Source organism: Plenodomus lingam, assembly GCF_022343315.1.
Source record: "Plenodomus lingam strain CAN1 chromosome Unknown contig_7, whole genome shotgun sequence".
In the NCBI taxonomy this organism is placed as follows: Eukaryota; Fungi; Ascomycota; class Dothideomycetes; order Pleosporales; family Leptosphaeriaceae; genus Plenodomus; species Plenodomus lingam.
The window spans coordinates 148186-162677 of NW_027093971.1; the positions used below are offsets into that span (position 1 = coordinate 148186).

General features: G+C 54.6%; 5 protein-coding genes across 5 annotated transcripts; 2 read left to right on the top strand and 3 right to left on the bottom strand.

The window, feature by feature from the left end:
- Window positions 1-1773: 1773 nt before the first annotated feature.
- Window positions 1774-3132, bottom strand: IAQ61_009889 (uncharacterized protein; the record flags this gene model as incomplete). Its single annotated transcript, XM_066098576.1, has 3 exons — window positions 1774-1836; window positions 1889-3007; window positions 3109-3132. The coding sequence occupies 3 exons, from the start codon at window positions 3130-3132 to the stop codon at window positions 1774-1776; spliced, it is 1206 nt and encodes a 401-aa protein (XP_065951403.1).
- Window positions 3133-5281: 2149 nt separating this feature from the next.
- On the top strand, window positions 5282-7340 carry IAQ61_009890 (uncharacterized protein; the record flags this gene model as incomplete). Its single annotated transcript, XM_066098577.1, has 2 exons — window positions 5282-5767; window positions 5907-7340. The coding sequence occupies 2 exons, from the start codon at window positions 5282-5284 to the stop codon at window positions 7338-7340; spliced, it is 1920 nt and encodes a 639-aa protein (XP_065951404.1).
- Window positions 7341-8648: 1308 nt separating this feature from the next.
- On the bottom strand, window positions 8649-11954 carry IAQ61_009891 (uncharacterized protein; the record flags this gene model as incomplete). Its single annotated transcript, XM_003837796.2, has 2 exons — window positions 8649-8815; window positions 8886-11954. Coding segments are annotated over 2 exons (3135 nt in total), but the record flags the coding sequence as incomplete, so codon positions are not given.
- Window positions 11955-12582: 628 nt separating this feature from the next.
- IAQ61_009892 (uncharacterized protein) lies at window positions 12583-12846 on the bottom strand (the record flags this gene model as incomplete). The annotated part of the gene is made up of 1 exon (XM_066098578.1): window positions 12583-12846. The coding sequence occupies one exon, from the start codon at window positions 12844-12846 to the stop codon at window positions 12583-12585; it is 264 nt and encodes an 87-aa protein (XP_065951405.1).
- A 90-nt stretch (window positions 12847-12936) lies between these two features.
- Window positions 12937-14456, top strand: IAQ61_009893 (uncharacterized protein; the record flags this gene model as incomplete). The annotated part of the gene is made up of 3 exons (XM_003837795.2): window positions 12937-13023; window positions 13105-13129; window positions 13191-14456. The coding sequence occupies exons 1-3, from the start codon at window positions 12977-12979 to the stop codon at window positions 14454-14456; spliced, it is 1338 nt and encodes a 445-aa protein (XP_003837843.2). The 5' UTR covers window positions 12937-12976.
- Between the last annotated feature and the right edge of the window lie 36 nt (window positions 14457-14492).

Below are 14492 nucleotides of genomic sequence, written 5' to 3' on the forward strand. Positions count from 1 at the left end.
AACGGTTTATTGTGAGGTATAGGTAGACATGCAGCGTACGAGCTGATTCAGTTGTTAGGCTACAGGGTAAGCCTGCACCGCCCGATTGCGCAATTTTACCTTTTTGAATGGCAGCCATGAACGTCTGGATAGAGTAACGTGGCCAACGACAGCACGAGCTTGACCCTGGTGTAGAGATATAAAAACAACAGCACAAGCTTAACCCTGGCGTAAAGATACAAAAACAACAGCACAAGCTCAACCCTGGCGCAAAGATACAAAAACAACAGCACAAGCTCCACTCCAGCCTAGACATATCAACCCCCATCCCCATCCTCTACTTTCCAATCCACCATCAACCTCACAATCTTCATCACAGACAGCAACCCACATCTTTCCCAACTCGACACCACCACACATCATCTCGCAATCTACCACGGTACCGGTACTCGACCCCCCGCCACAAGGAGAATCCAAGTCGGGAATGGAGTGGACGGTAGATACAATGGCAAACCCCCAGCCTGACCCATCACCAAGACCCGCAAACCGCGGGTCCCTCACCCCCCTCTGCAAAAAAAATGGAAAAATGGAAAATGGAAAATGGAAAATGGAAAATGGAAAATGGAAAATGGAAAATGGAAAATGGAAAATATAAAATATAAAATTAAATATAAAATCAAATAAAACCCAAGCCAGGGAAAATGCATCGACAAACTAAACGCCATCATGCCATCAATCTACAGCGTAAAATAGACACACCATGTGCGGGGTAGGTAGTGTGGTGTAGGTTGAACAGCGGGGAATGAGACACAATTGAATAGACGAAGATGTATAATCTAACAAGGGAGCAAGTAAAGGGGAGTAAGAAGGAGTAAGACAAGGGACACACAGAGAGAGAGAGAGAAAAAAGACAAGGGACACACACAGAGAAAGAGAGAAAAAAAAAAGACCAAAAAAAATAAAAAAAGATACACAATCACCCAGAAACCCTAAAAAAAAAATCAAAACGGTCCCAAGAATACGGTACATGGACCTCCCACAATCCAAAACGCCCCTTGTCCAAAACAAAAAACCCCGGCAATGCAACAAAATTCACCCAAGAACCCGCGACTCCTTTTAAAAAAAACCCCCCACAATGCAATAAACATTGCACAAAAAGCCGCGACTCCTTCAAAAAAAAAACAAAAAAAAACCACATCCCGCAAACCGCACTAAACCCGCTACAAACCCCCAACCCTCACCCTTCTCCCCTCCCAAACCACCCCCTCAACCGCGTCTTCACCTTGTACCGATACCAATCCCCCCTGCGCCTCAATCCCATAAACTCGGCCTCCCCAGAAACCCGCGCCACACTATCCTGCGCAACCTCCACCTTATCGCGCCTACCCTTGCCGTCCTGTTTGCGTTTGCGCTCATTGGACACGAGCATGCTGGTGGGGCGGGAGCGGGGGCCAGGACGGTCGGGGACGCCAGAGTCCCAGAGGCCGGTGGTGCGGATGGGGTTGTATGCTGATTGGGTTTTGCGGGTTCGTGAGGGGTCTGGGAGGGCGGGGGAGGGGAGGGGTGAGGGAGTGGGGTTGGGGGAGGTGGGGGGGATTATGATGGGGGATGGGGTTGGCGTGGTTGGTAGGGTTGAGGGGGGGTTTGTGTCGATGGGGGAGGATTCCATGGAGGGTCTTTCGATGGGGATGGGGAGGGTGAGGGCAGTGGTGGGGTGGGGGTTTATGCTGTGCGGACGCTCTTCTTCGCCTTCTGAAAGGGCCCGAGGCTCAAACGCAACGCCATACCGCTTTCTCATGCTGCCGGTTGTGCTGCGGACAGGCGCGTCGGAACTAGCTCTGCGGCCCCGGGTATTTGCTACAGGACAAGTGTTTGTAGTTGTCTTGGTTGAGGCCGGGGATGAGGGAACTTCGACGCTTGTACGGCGGCGCAGGCTTCCGGTTCCGGAGCTGAACAGCTTGTGGATAGAACGACGCCCTTCGTCTACGGTGGATGCGGGGGAGACTGAGCGAGGTGAGTCGAGTCCTGACATGGAAACGGTGCGGTGTGTGGGTTGCCGGAAAACGGCACAGGGACCTAGGTTGGACTGGCCGGAACTTTCGGCAGGAGCGTAGTTGTTGCCCGCGACCCAGATTGCAGACACCAGGATCAATCGCCGAAGCGCATCGTCTGTGAAGATTGGGAAAGGAGTGCTTGATGAATCCATCATAGCGTTCAGGTCGGTGCTGGAAGGTGCAAGACCGGGAGAGACGGAGCCGGGCGTACCTGGAGAGGTCGCTGATGGCATTACGTAGGAATCCATGACATCAATGCCCAGGCGAGTCATTGTTGCGATTACGGGATGGCGTCGCGTGCCTGCGCCGATTGTGCTGAAAGTATATTTGTTGTCCTCTGGTCTGGAAGGAAAGGCGGAGGAGAGAGGTCCACCATTGGACATGCCCGACGACCTCCGTAGATGCGGGGGCTTCAACACCCAGCGTGCTTTCAGCGGCAAGCCATGTTGATCCGTCGTGTTGAACTCGAAGCTCCCGTTTGGCATGGCGGATACTTCCCAGCGGCTCCTCCCATCGTTCATGCATATCTCCGTCTTCCTCGTGACACCCTTGTCGGACCTCGCCGGGCTGATGACGCCTATGACTTCCCTAGTGTCCCAGCGCTCGTCATCGGACTTGTTGTCTCCCTCGTTGGTGGTGGTGTAGGCTTCTGCCTGTACGATCAACAGGTCATGGGCTCCTAAGCGATCCCGTGTGTTGAAGGACCGTGCAAAGCGGCGTGTGGAACGTGGAGGAAGGAGGGAAAAGGGAATGACCTCGTACACGGGCTTTGGGCGCTGGGCTGCAATGACCTGGTGCAATTGCAAGAGAACCTTGGGTCGAAGGTAGAGCTTGGAATGGGGGATGGGCTGCACATGTGCAGGCTTAGCGAAGAGGAAAGACGTCTTCGGTCGGGGCGCTCGTTTCTTCTGCAGCCCATGGTCCGCTGCGCTACTTGCCGAGGATGTGGGGCGTGAGGGTGCAAAAGAGCCGACCTGGTTGTGGTGTGTGATTGCATCAAGTTGCGGCAGTGGTGTATTGGAGTCCTGTCTGGTGGCGGTAGGGATGGTAGGGACGGTAGGGACGGTACCGGTACCGGTAGGGAGCGGAGGGTCGACATGATTGGTTTGGTCAGACGAGGCCAAAGGGAGAGCGGAAGAGGGTGAGGGGGTCTGTTGTCGGAGATAGGAGCCGAGCAGGGAAAGAGGCAATTGGGCGAGAAAGGAAGCAGGCGTTCTGGGCGAGGCAGAGACTTGATCGTGGTGGTGGTGGTGGTGGTGATGGTGGTGGTGATGGTGGTGGTGGGGGGGAGAGAGGGGAGGCGTGTCGCCGTGTCTGACTGCGGCGTTGGCTGGCGTCAACATGTCCAGCAGCAGCATGGCTCATGGCTTGCCCCTAGAAAGCGCGGCTCGACATGCTGAAGCGTGGTGTCAGTAAGAGTAGGTAGGGAGTCTATGTGTCTATCCGTAGGCAGGTGGTGGTAGTGGGGAAGAAGACAGGGAGAGTGCGAGAGGGAGAGGGACAGCAACAACAGCAACGACGGGCAGAACAGGGCAGCCAGAGAGTAGTGTGCGCGCGCTGGACGCCATGTTCTTTCTACAAGGTCTGGCACTGGCTTGCACGCCTGGAAACAAAGAAAAAAGGGCTGTGCACGCTGGAAGTTTGAGGGCTGAGGGAGCGGCGTGGGTATCAAACAGCACTTGGACGCCAGCCACGACATGACTCTAGGTACGGGTGGGTACTCTAGAGTAGCCTACCTGCCTTAGTCTCCATACAGGCCATCCATAGCACAATAGAACCAGTCAAGTCGGAGAGAGAGAAAAAAAGAGGGGCGGCGCTGCCCAGGGCTGACTTACTTACAAGCCACAGCTGAGTTTCTCGAAGCTAAGGCTAGAAAGGATGAACAAGGGGGAGAGGAAGGCAGTATACATGTACGGTAGGGTTGTCCGCTTCGTTCGTTGTGGTAGGCAAACCTAGCGCACAAAGCAACAAGAAAGAGGCTACTCTAGGTAACCAGCTGCTCTAGTACAAGTTCCTTGGGGGGCCATGAAGCCGCTGAGCCGGTCACTCCCGCTGGCTTTCCCGTTTTGACGTTTGGGCGAGACGTGGCCGCTTCCGGCCAAGACCCATCCTCATTCATCCCCTCATCCCATCCGACGCAGCCACTCCAACCATCGACCATTCAGCAACCATCGACCATTCAGCAACCATCGACCATTCAGCAACAATCGACCATTCGGCGAGTACACACACACACATGACCCATTAGCCTAGGTGCGCCCTGAACCCTATCTGGACATGCGCATCCTCATCCCCTTTCCCGCCACAAGACTGGCCGCCTAGTTTCAGCCTTCCAGGCACTTGATGTAGTAGATGGACATGTAGACAGCGTATTGTCAAATGCTGGTTTATAGGCTGGCAAGGGAATATCCGGCTGATGCGGAGAGGCCCGTGTGATCGCTCGCTGCCATGGATGTCTGTTGGTGGCTGGGCTGCTCTTATCCCCCTCCTCCCTTCCCTCTGAGCTTGAAGAAGCTTAGCCATGGACTGTAGAGTACAATCCACGATCCTGTCCTGAGCTGCCGGTATAAGCATGTCCATCATGGCAAGTCAGTCTACAAGACCTTTGGACAGCCATTGGCCCTGTTACAAGCTCACAGGCTTCTTTCTCTGCACCACTCTGCTTACCTGTTCTCACCCTGCACCCTCTGCTTACCTCTTCTCACCCTGCACCCTCTGCTTACCTCTTCTCACCCTGCACCCTCTGCTTACCTCTTCTCACCCTGCACAGACAAGGCCCCTTTGTGCAGTGACGGCATCGTACTACTCTACATCCTGTACCTCACAACAACCGTTTGGCAATACACTGACCCTGTGCTCGAGCACGACATTGGACCGACTTTGCTGGTTCGAGCTCGACATCAACTCCCCTTCTTGTTCTTGTTCTTCTACATGCTTCCCATCGCTTCCGCCCCCTTCCGATTTCCGCGCGCTGCCAAATCTTCACGCCGAGACCAACACTTGCGTCAGCCCGTCCGACAAATCCAATCCCGTACCGCTCTTCCTATCTTCTACCTTACTGTACATCCTCACCACCGACCATCCGACCACCCTGATCCTCTCCAGCTGCACCCTGTTTCGTCCTTCCATCGACGATGACCTGCAAACACCGCCTTGCTGATCACTCATCCTGCCAAGGCCGACCTCGATCGCCATCCACATTCTCGGTCGACGGTCTCCACACGCAGCGACTCGGCCCGCAGCTTCCCATGTCAAATCAGGAACTGGACGTCTCCTCCTCGATTCCAAACTTGTTATCCTGGTTCACGGAAGGCGGAGGATGGGTGAGTCCGGATGTGGAGGTCGTCTACAATGACTCGCATGGCTTTCACATGCTAGCCAAGGGCCCATTGCACGCTGCTCTTCTGCTCTCTTGTCCCCTGAGACTCTCCCTTTCGATTCTCAATCTAGAATCCGACAGGAACCAAGTGCTGCCTATTGACAGCACCCTGCAGCATTGTCGAGGGAAGATTCCTGACCATATCTTGGCCCATCTTCTGCTCATCGAGCAACGCAACAGGGGCGCTGCTTCCCCATGGCACGCTTACATTACTTGTCTACCAGGGCCAGAAAGTATGACGACACCTCTGTGGTTCCATGAGGAGGATGCCGCTTTCCTGGCTGGCACCGGCCTAGCACCTGCTGCCCAAGAAAGAAAACGGGACCTGTGCAGGGAGTGGGACAATGTAGTCGCTGTATTCCATGAGCTTGCAATTCCTCTTGCCGCCTTCACCATGTAAGTCGTGTGCGAACTGGGCGGGATCGAAAGATGGCGTCCTGTCGTGTCGTCGGTCCCGAAACAGGTCGGTGTTTATGGAGGAATGCTCCGACTAGATGACAATCAGATGTGCTTTGCTCGAGTCGAATGAGAGCTCCCGTCCTCCTGACCGCAGCCACGGCGCATACTGCAAGGTCAGCTTACGCGCGAGCAAATTGCTGACGCGTATCAGCGACTCGCTCTTCTGGGCCGCTACCATTTTCACCTCACGCGCATTCATATCAACGCACATTTTGCCAGGCCAAGAGACTGTGCCTGTCCTCTTCCCAGTCATCGACATTCTCAATCATTCGCCGACTGCCAGGGTAGAATGGGATTTCCAGCCCCATCAATCTTTTGCACTCAAATGTCAAGCTGGCGAAACGTTTACTGCCGGACAGGAACTATTCAACAATTACGCTCCCAAACAGAATGATGAGCTGCTCCTCGGCTATGGCTTCTGTCTCGAGGATAACCCGATTGAGCAGTTTGCACTCAAACTCGCGTTTCCGCCTAGGCTGCTGCAGCATGCGCAGGACATGGGCTTGCTAGACGTCGCGAGCGTGCCGTTTGGCATGTCGCCAGCGTTCCTGGGACAGGATCTAGCCACCGAGCAACACTTTCTCAGGACAAAAGACCATCCCTTTGGCCGTTATGCAAACCACATGCCGTGCTTCCGTGGCATACCGCCTTGTATCGTCCATTTCTTCTTCATCCAGACGGTCATGACATCCGGACTAGACATGGCAGCCATCCATGTAGAGCGGCCAGACCCCAGAATCACAATCCAAGTACTCCTCCTCCTCCACCAAGCCATCTCGCAAAGAATTCGCAATCTCCCCCTCACCATCCCCCTCACGCCCACAAACCAAAAACAAATCTTTGCAAAAATCTACCGCGACGGCCAAGCAAAAATCATCCACTCCATTCTCACAGAACTCCAAGTCGCAATCGATGCATTACAAACACCATCCACCCCCACACTCCTCTCCCTCCCTACCGCTCTCGCAAGCTTACCTACCTTCTTCCCCGCCACAGCCTCAACCCTACAAACCGGCTTGCAAAAACACAGCCTCCACACGCCCCAACATGCCCACATCATCTGGCCCCTCGTCCTCATCGCAACCACGGCATCCTACCTCACCAGCTCAAACCACACCACCCCACCCCCCTGGCTCACCGCCGTCCTCGAAAACCCCCTGCCCGCACTGGACGACGGCATCGAAGACGCAGAAACATATTCCTTCATCGACGCCAACCTGGACGATTTCCTCTGCATGTCTGGCCAGGGGGTGGAGTCGGCGATGGAGATGCTGGATCGTGTTGGACTGGGGGTTGAGGTGCGGGATGGGGGCGGGTTTCTTGAGGGGCCGACGGAGAATTTGGGGGCGAGGTTGGTCATGTGGGGGTTGGGGGTTGGGGAGCGGGAGGTTTTGGGGGTGGGGGGGGAGGGGTGGTTGTTTGTGGGGGGGAGGGGGTGTTTGGGCATGGTTGCTGAGGCTGGTTGGTGAGATCTTGGAGCATGTTTGTCGTTGTTGTTGTGGTGGTAAAGCCATGGAAATTCCCGCGCAGGGTCAAGTACAAAGTATAAGAATGATGTGCGGCAAACTACGGATTCCGCGGCGAGAGAAGAACCTACCTATGGCCTTGTAACCCCACCCTATATTATAAAAGCGCAGTACTTGTATACCAGCATAACTTGTACAAAACTACTTTATTTTAGACTAGTAGAAATAGTGAAGAGTAAGAGGGGGGGGATAAAATATATAGAGGAAGAGAAGAGGGAAGGGAAGAGGGAAAAAGGGAAAGAAAAGAAGAAAGGGAAGAGGAAAGGGAAAGGGAAAGGGAAGAGAAGAGAAAAGAGAAGAGAAAAGAGAAGAGAAAAGAGAAGAGAAAAGGGACATGTTCAGCCTAAACAGCCAATTCCAAACCCAAGTACGTTGGCAAATGCCACAGATACATAGGCAAGTATTTGAACAAGAAGACTTATGTATAGAGACTCATGTATAGAGATGTATATATGGATGGGATATCATGGCAAAAAGTACATGGAGTCTACTTGCTACCTTTTTCTTTTAATCTCGTTTCCTCTTGTGCTTTCTATTCCCTTTTCTTTTAAGCTCGTTCCCTCTCTTGTGCTTTCTATTCCCTCCCCCTCCTCTTTTATCCCCCTCTAGCATTCGCTGTTATAACTGTAGTATTAGAAGTATTAGTATTAGTCCTTAAGAGGGTAAACCCTAAATAAGCGCGAGGCGGCTAATAAGATTCCTTATAGAGTTAGTAGACTAGGGCCTTAAGTTTGCGGCGTTCTTCCTATTTAGCCTAGGAGGGGGGAGTAGGTTAGTTAAGCGAGTAGGAGGGGGAGGGACGGGTAAGGAGGGGAAAAGGAGGGAGGGAAGACAAGGCTAAAAAAAAACTCACCCTTAAAGCACGCAACTCCTACCCCTTTTATTCCCCTCCCCTATCCTATTCCCTTCCCCTCCCCTTTTATCCCCCTCTAGCATTCGCTATTATAACTATAGTATTAGAAGTATTAGTGTTAGTTCTTAAGAGGGTAAACCCTAAATAAGCGCAAGGCAGCTAATAAGATTCCTTGTAGAGTTAGCAGACTAGGGCCTTAAGTTTGCAGTATTCTTCCTATTTAGCCTAGGAGGGGGGAGTAGGTTAGTTAAGCAAGTAGGAGGGGGAGGGATAGGTAAGGAGGGGAAAAGGAGGAAGGGAAGATAAGGCTAAAAAAAAACTCACCCTTAAAGCACGCAACTCCTCCCCCTTTCATCCCCCTCCCCTTTTATTCCCCTCCCCCGTCCCATTCCCTCCCCCTCCTATTTTATCCCCCTCTAGCATTCGCCGTCGTAACCATAGTATTAGAAGTATTAGTATTAGTCCTTAAGAGGGTAAACCCTAAATAAGCGTGAGGCGGCTAATGAGATTCCTTGCGGAGTTGGCGGACCAGGGCCTCGAGTTTGCGGCGTTCTTCCTGTTCAGCCTGGGAGGGGGGAGTGGGTTAGTCAAGCGAGTGGGAGGGGGAGGGAAGATAAGGCCAAAAAAAAACTCACCCTCAAAGCACGCAACCCCTCGGCCGTCCGATCCCGCATCATCTTCCTAAAATCCTCACGCAACATGCGGATACTAGTCGCCCCCAAATCCAGCTGTCCACCAGCCCCAGCCCCCTGCATCCCCACAGCCCCGGGACTCCTGACCCCCAACATCTTGACCTTCTCATCGCTAAGCTCGCGCTCAAGCCCCTCCTTTTCATCCCGAAGCCTGTCAATCAAAGCCTCGAGCATCTCGCGGTCCTTTTCATTCTGAATCGCGTCCCGCATCAGGGCCTCGTACTCGGCCGCCATGCCGCTGAGTTCGGCCTTGAGCGTGCGTTCGGACTGGCGGGCCTCGGCTTCGGATTGCGAGGCTGCGTCGTGGACTTTGCGTAGGGCTTCCAGTTCGTCGAGGAGGGCTTGGTTCTTTTCTGTGAGCTCGACGAGTTCGCGTTTGATGGCTGGGTCGGCGGCTGAGGCGGCGGCGCGTTGGGCTCGGGTGCCGTAGGCGCCGTCGAGTTCTGCCTTGGCAAAGGTGAGTTCCGTGGTTAGACGGACGATTTCGCCTTCGAGGGCGCGGAACTCTTCTTCCTTGGCGTTGAGGCTGTTGGTTGCGTCCAGGGAGCGGGCTTCGGACGCTTCTTTGGCTGCCGTCATGGCTTGTAGCTGGGCGGTGAGTTGGGCGATGCGCTCAGAGGACTCGGCGAGCTCGGCTTGTATGGCAGCAGCTTCGACGCGGGCGTCGTCTTCGGCTTCGTGGAGCTTGTTTTCCAACGTGTGGGCCTCGTCTTGGACTTCTCGCAGCCTTTGCTCGAGCAGGATGGCGCGTTCTTGGGCGTCGCGCACCTGGGCTTCGTAGGCGGCGCTGCGTTCTTCAACCTCGCGAGACTGCAGGTTGAGTGTCGAACTGCGCTCCTGGTAATCCTCGAGCGCTTGCTCATACGTAGCGGCGCGTTGTTCTGCAGCCTCTGCTTGCTTCTGTAGCGCAACAGCACGCTCTTGCACGTCCTTGAGTTGGGCTTCATATGCAACAGCTCGATCCCTCGACTCCTTGAGCTCGGCTTCAAAAGTCGCAAGACGTTCTCGCATATTGATAAGCTGTGCTTCGAGCCCAGCATTGCGTTCTTGCGTTGCCTGCAGAGCTCTGGCATCGGCTTCCACCTTTGTCTCGTCGAATTGTTGCAACTGGCTCATCGCACGCTCCAACTCATTCTCCATCGTCTTCTTCTCTGATCTTGCACTCAGCACCTGCGTGTTGAGACGCTCAAACTCGGCCTCCCTCTGTGCATCGGACTTGCTGTTTAGCTCGCGTTGTTGCTTGATCTGGCGCATGAGTACCGACTGCTTGTCCTTGAGAGTCGTAGCCCGGCGGAACAACCATTGCACCTTTGCTGAGAAGGCAGGCAGGGAGAAGGGCTCGTTGGGTTCGTAATCTTCGTCGGGTGACAGTTGCTCTTCAGCATCAGAATCTTCCGCAAGCAGACGCCGACGTTCGCGCTTCCTTTCGCGCGCTTCCTCCTCGCCAGTCAAGATGGTATTCCACAAGCCTGTCAATGTCGACTCGTACTTTTCAGCCTTTTCAGCCATTTCCGGGTCTTCAGCACCACCAGTCGCGTTTTTCAATTCCTCAATCTCGCCATTCATGGCGTGTTGCATCTGCTCCAGATTGTAAATCGTGTCTTCCATGTAATTCAGCTGCTCGCTCGAGCCGCCACCGGTGATGGCAGGTGGAGGCTGGATCTTGTCGGCGTCTTGGGTTCTGCATCGGCTCAAGACAGCATAGAGCTGGTGGTTGATGCCTTCGAGACGGCCTTCCACTTCGGCCAAGGAGTGTTTGGACTTGCTCGACATGTTCGCCTGTTCAGCACTGATATTGCGCAGTCCCTGATCGAGAAAGTCCAGCTGGCTTTCCAAAGTGGCAGCATCTGGTGTTCCCTCTAGCGCCAGAGGTGGCAACGCGTACTCGCCGTCTCTTTCCGGATTGGCTTGTATGATGAGCGCTCTCAGCTTCTCATTCATTTCCTGCAAACGCTTCGCAGCTGTGGCCAGCGCTTGGCTCGGACGGGCATCGCTATCAGACCGGTGGTGGGTTCCGTTTTGCAACACAGTCATGAGGGTATCCAGATTTTCGGGCGACCTGTAGTAGCTCCTCTCGTCGAATTCACCCACGCCTCGCGCTCCATTGGGGCGGCCCATGTCGTAGCCATTCAGGCTCGCGGGGCTATCTGGCCGTCCAAACCGATCCTCCAGATCCCCGTCACCATGGACCTTTCGTGGGCTTTTGTGTGTAAGCTGCAGGACGGCAGCGGTGTGCATGAGTAATTGCATGTCGATCATGCGCATGCGGGACTCGATCTGCAAAAGGTCGCGAATATACTCCTCGACCTTTTTGTTGCTGGCGTCCATGTCTTGATGCGCCTTGGCGTCCTCTTCGGGCACCGAGCTGGCGCTCTTGTTGCTCGCCGCGCGCCTGTGTCCCGCTCCAGCAAGGCGATGCAGCGAGCGCGTCGCATCGCGTATCTTTGTCTCGGCCTCGAGCTTCTTTCTCACCGTAGTCAGGCGCGCGTCGAGAGTCCTCTGCTCCTGCTTCAGCGTGTCCACCTCCTCGACGGTCAGGATGTCAAAGTGCTGGCTGTCGCCCATGGCCGTCTCGAGCAACAGGTGCATGGCCACGGGGTCGGTGAGGAGGGCATCTGAACTGCGCTTCCGCGAGTCGCGGGGAGTGTGTTCGCCGTTGCTGCGCACCGTCTGCCGGCGGCCGTCTGCGAATACGTCGGTGGGAGGGAGGAAGGCGCTTGCGCCAAAGCGTGGCGAGATCTGGTAAGCCATGGGGAAGAAGCTCGGCGAAGGGGCGTTCACACCGGATGGGTAGTTGGATGAGGGCGAAGGGAAGTCGTATGGCAGACGCGGGCTGAGGGCGCCGTCATTGCCGTAGGGATATTGAGTGCGCAAGCCATTGCCCGTCATGTTTGGCTGGAGCGAGCGTCGCGGCGGGAGGGGCAAACTCGAGTCGCGACTGCGTGAGGGTGCGACAATGGTACGGATGGAAAGGGCAGCGGGGGCGTAGGAGAAGAGGATTCGCGCAGCCAGGGCTTTCACCGAGAGCGAAGCATAGCGGGGAGTGGTGTGGTGGTGGTGGTGATGGTGATGGTGGTGGTGGTGGTGATGGTGGTGGTGGTGGTGATGGTGGTGGGTGGTGGTGTGGGTGTGGGTGCAAGCATAACCAGCAGTGACAGTCGACTAGAAGGTGTAATCACGGGGGTTGCAGTGTGAAGCAGAACCAAAGTCACTCAAGGTCCAATAGGAAGAGGCCATCCATCCGAAGCAAAAGGTTTGGCCGGGAAAGATGTCCATGTGGTTGTCATTGTGGTGTCGGGCCCAATGTGCATTCAGGATCCCTAGACAGGCGTAGCGTAAGCCTTTGTCGTCAAGGGGGTCGCACAATCACAATCACAAATCACAGCCACAACCACAATCGTCAATGGGCCCGTCAGCCGCCAGCGCCTCTTGGCAGGTACCGGCGTAGACACCAATCTGTAGGCGGCTCAACGAGTGCTGTACGGAGTAGAGTAGCAAATGATGATTGTCAGTCACCCTATGGCAGGGCCGATGTACACAGTAAGCAAAGTGGCCCATGCAGGCACCCTTCAGCCCAACCTTGATGTGATGATGGCCGACGACGCTGGTTTTCAGGCTCTATAGTGAACACAATGTACGGTCATGTACTTCCATGCTTGGAGACTATCCTGTTTGGTAAAGCGGGGTTATTTATAGCACCATGACCTATGCCTGTTGTAGCAGTTGTTATTACAGACTGTGCTCGTACATGGTCGTCGTCTGTATCGGGATGGGTCGCAGCGATGGTGGGTGGACAGCAAAGTGTGGACACTGTACCTACTGTTACTCGACTGATATCCTGCACGTAGTCTCTGTAAGATGCAATCCATTCATTTTCCTCTCGCTGTCTTCCCTGTACCCTCATCTGGTTGGGTCTACACGTAGATACGGCCAACTTGTGGCGTCCAAGGGTTGCTGAAGGTGCCCATGTGGCTGATGGGAAAACCCTTGGCAGATGGACACCTACGGGTACCGGTTACCCCACGCCCCACAAGATGAAGCTTGCTTACACATCATACGTGTATCTAACACATGTAGATGGGTAAGCATCACCCCCAAACGCCGTACAGCTTACCTGGTGGTAGGAGTACCCATGTGTAGTACATGGTACTCCATCTTACAGGGAGGACCAATGTCGAGAGAATAACGTAGGTAGTGGATAACCTAGTCCCAAGTCGACCTGACGTCTACTCAACGACATACATCCAGCTCTTCTATCATTTTGAATTGGATATTGGCAGGCCAAGGTGCCCGAAGATCAACGTACGCGTCCCAGGCAGCCAAATTCTTGCACCGCCGTCCCGCTCCATTGACTTTCCACCGTATACGCCTGCGACGGCCAAGCGCGGATGGTACCGGCTGGTAGAATCTATACTTGGCTTCAAGACTGCTGTACACATCCACATCCACATCAGCAGACCTCTCGTCGTCGACTTGCATCGCGCTACCTTGACCATCAGACCCCCACTTGACATCTATAGCCTTACCCACCGCACCCATCTCCCCAGCCAAAACGCGTCGAAACTTCGAGTCCCAAGCACCATGCCACCGCAACGGCCAACGTATACCAGAGAGCAAATCACGCAGTATTTTGATCGCATCCAATTACCCCAACAAGATCGCAAGTATGACGTCTCCGCACTGGAACCGGCGGATGCATTGACCTACTTGACCACACTGCAGAAATATCAGCTAGCAGCGGTGCCGTTTGAGAATCTAACGCTGCACTACTCGGCCCATCGTCATGTCTCCCTGCACCCCGAGGAGCTCTTCAAAAAGATGGTGACGGACAACAATGGGCGCGGGGGCTACTGCATGGAGAACAATTCGCTGTTTGGCATTGTGCTGCTCAGCCTCGGCTTCACCGTCTACGCGGCAGGTGGCCATGTATGTCAAGGGGATTTTTGGTTGGGTTTGAGTCACATGGTCAATCTGGTCACCATTGGAAACAGGAAGTACCAGGTCGACGTCGGGGTCGGTCCGTACGGACCCATTGAGCCCCTGCCGTTGGAGCGCCCTGGTGGTGGCATCTACAGGCACATTTCCCCGGCTTCTGTTCGACTTCAATGGCGCAGTCTGTCGGCGAATTCGGACCCCGAGCAGCGCTACTGGGTCTATGAGATTCGCAACGACGAGCAGAGTGAGTGGGGAGCCTTCAAGTACGCCTTTACCGAAATGGAGTTTTTCCCGCAGGACTTTGCGATTATGAATGCGTTCCCGAGTACCAGTCCTCGGGCTTGGTTTACCAAGGTTGTTGTGGCGTCCAAGGCCATCCTGGATGAGAGGGGAGAGCTGGCGGGGAGAGTGAATATCAATGGAAACAGTCTCAAGATCAGGATGGGTGCACATGTCACAGAGAAGCTCCACTTCGAGACCGAGCAAGACAGATTGGATGCTTTGGAAAAGTATTTTGGCATCAGATTTGGGGCAGCGGAGCGAGACGGCATCCGTCAACTTGTGTCTGAGATTGTGTAGAAATTTCGACAGTTTTGTGGCGAGCAAAGGCGAGGC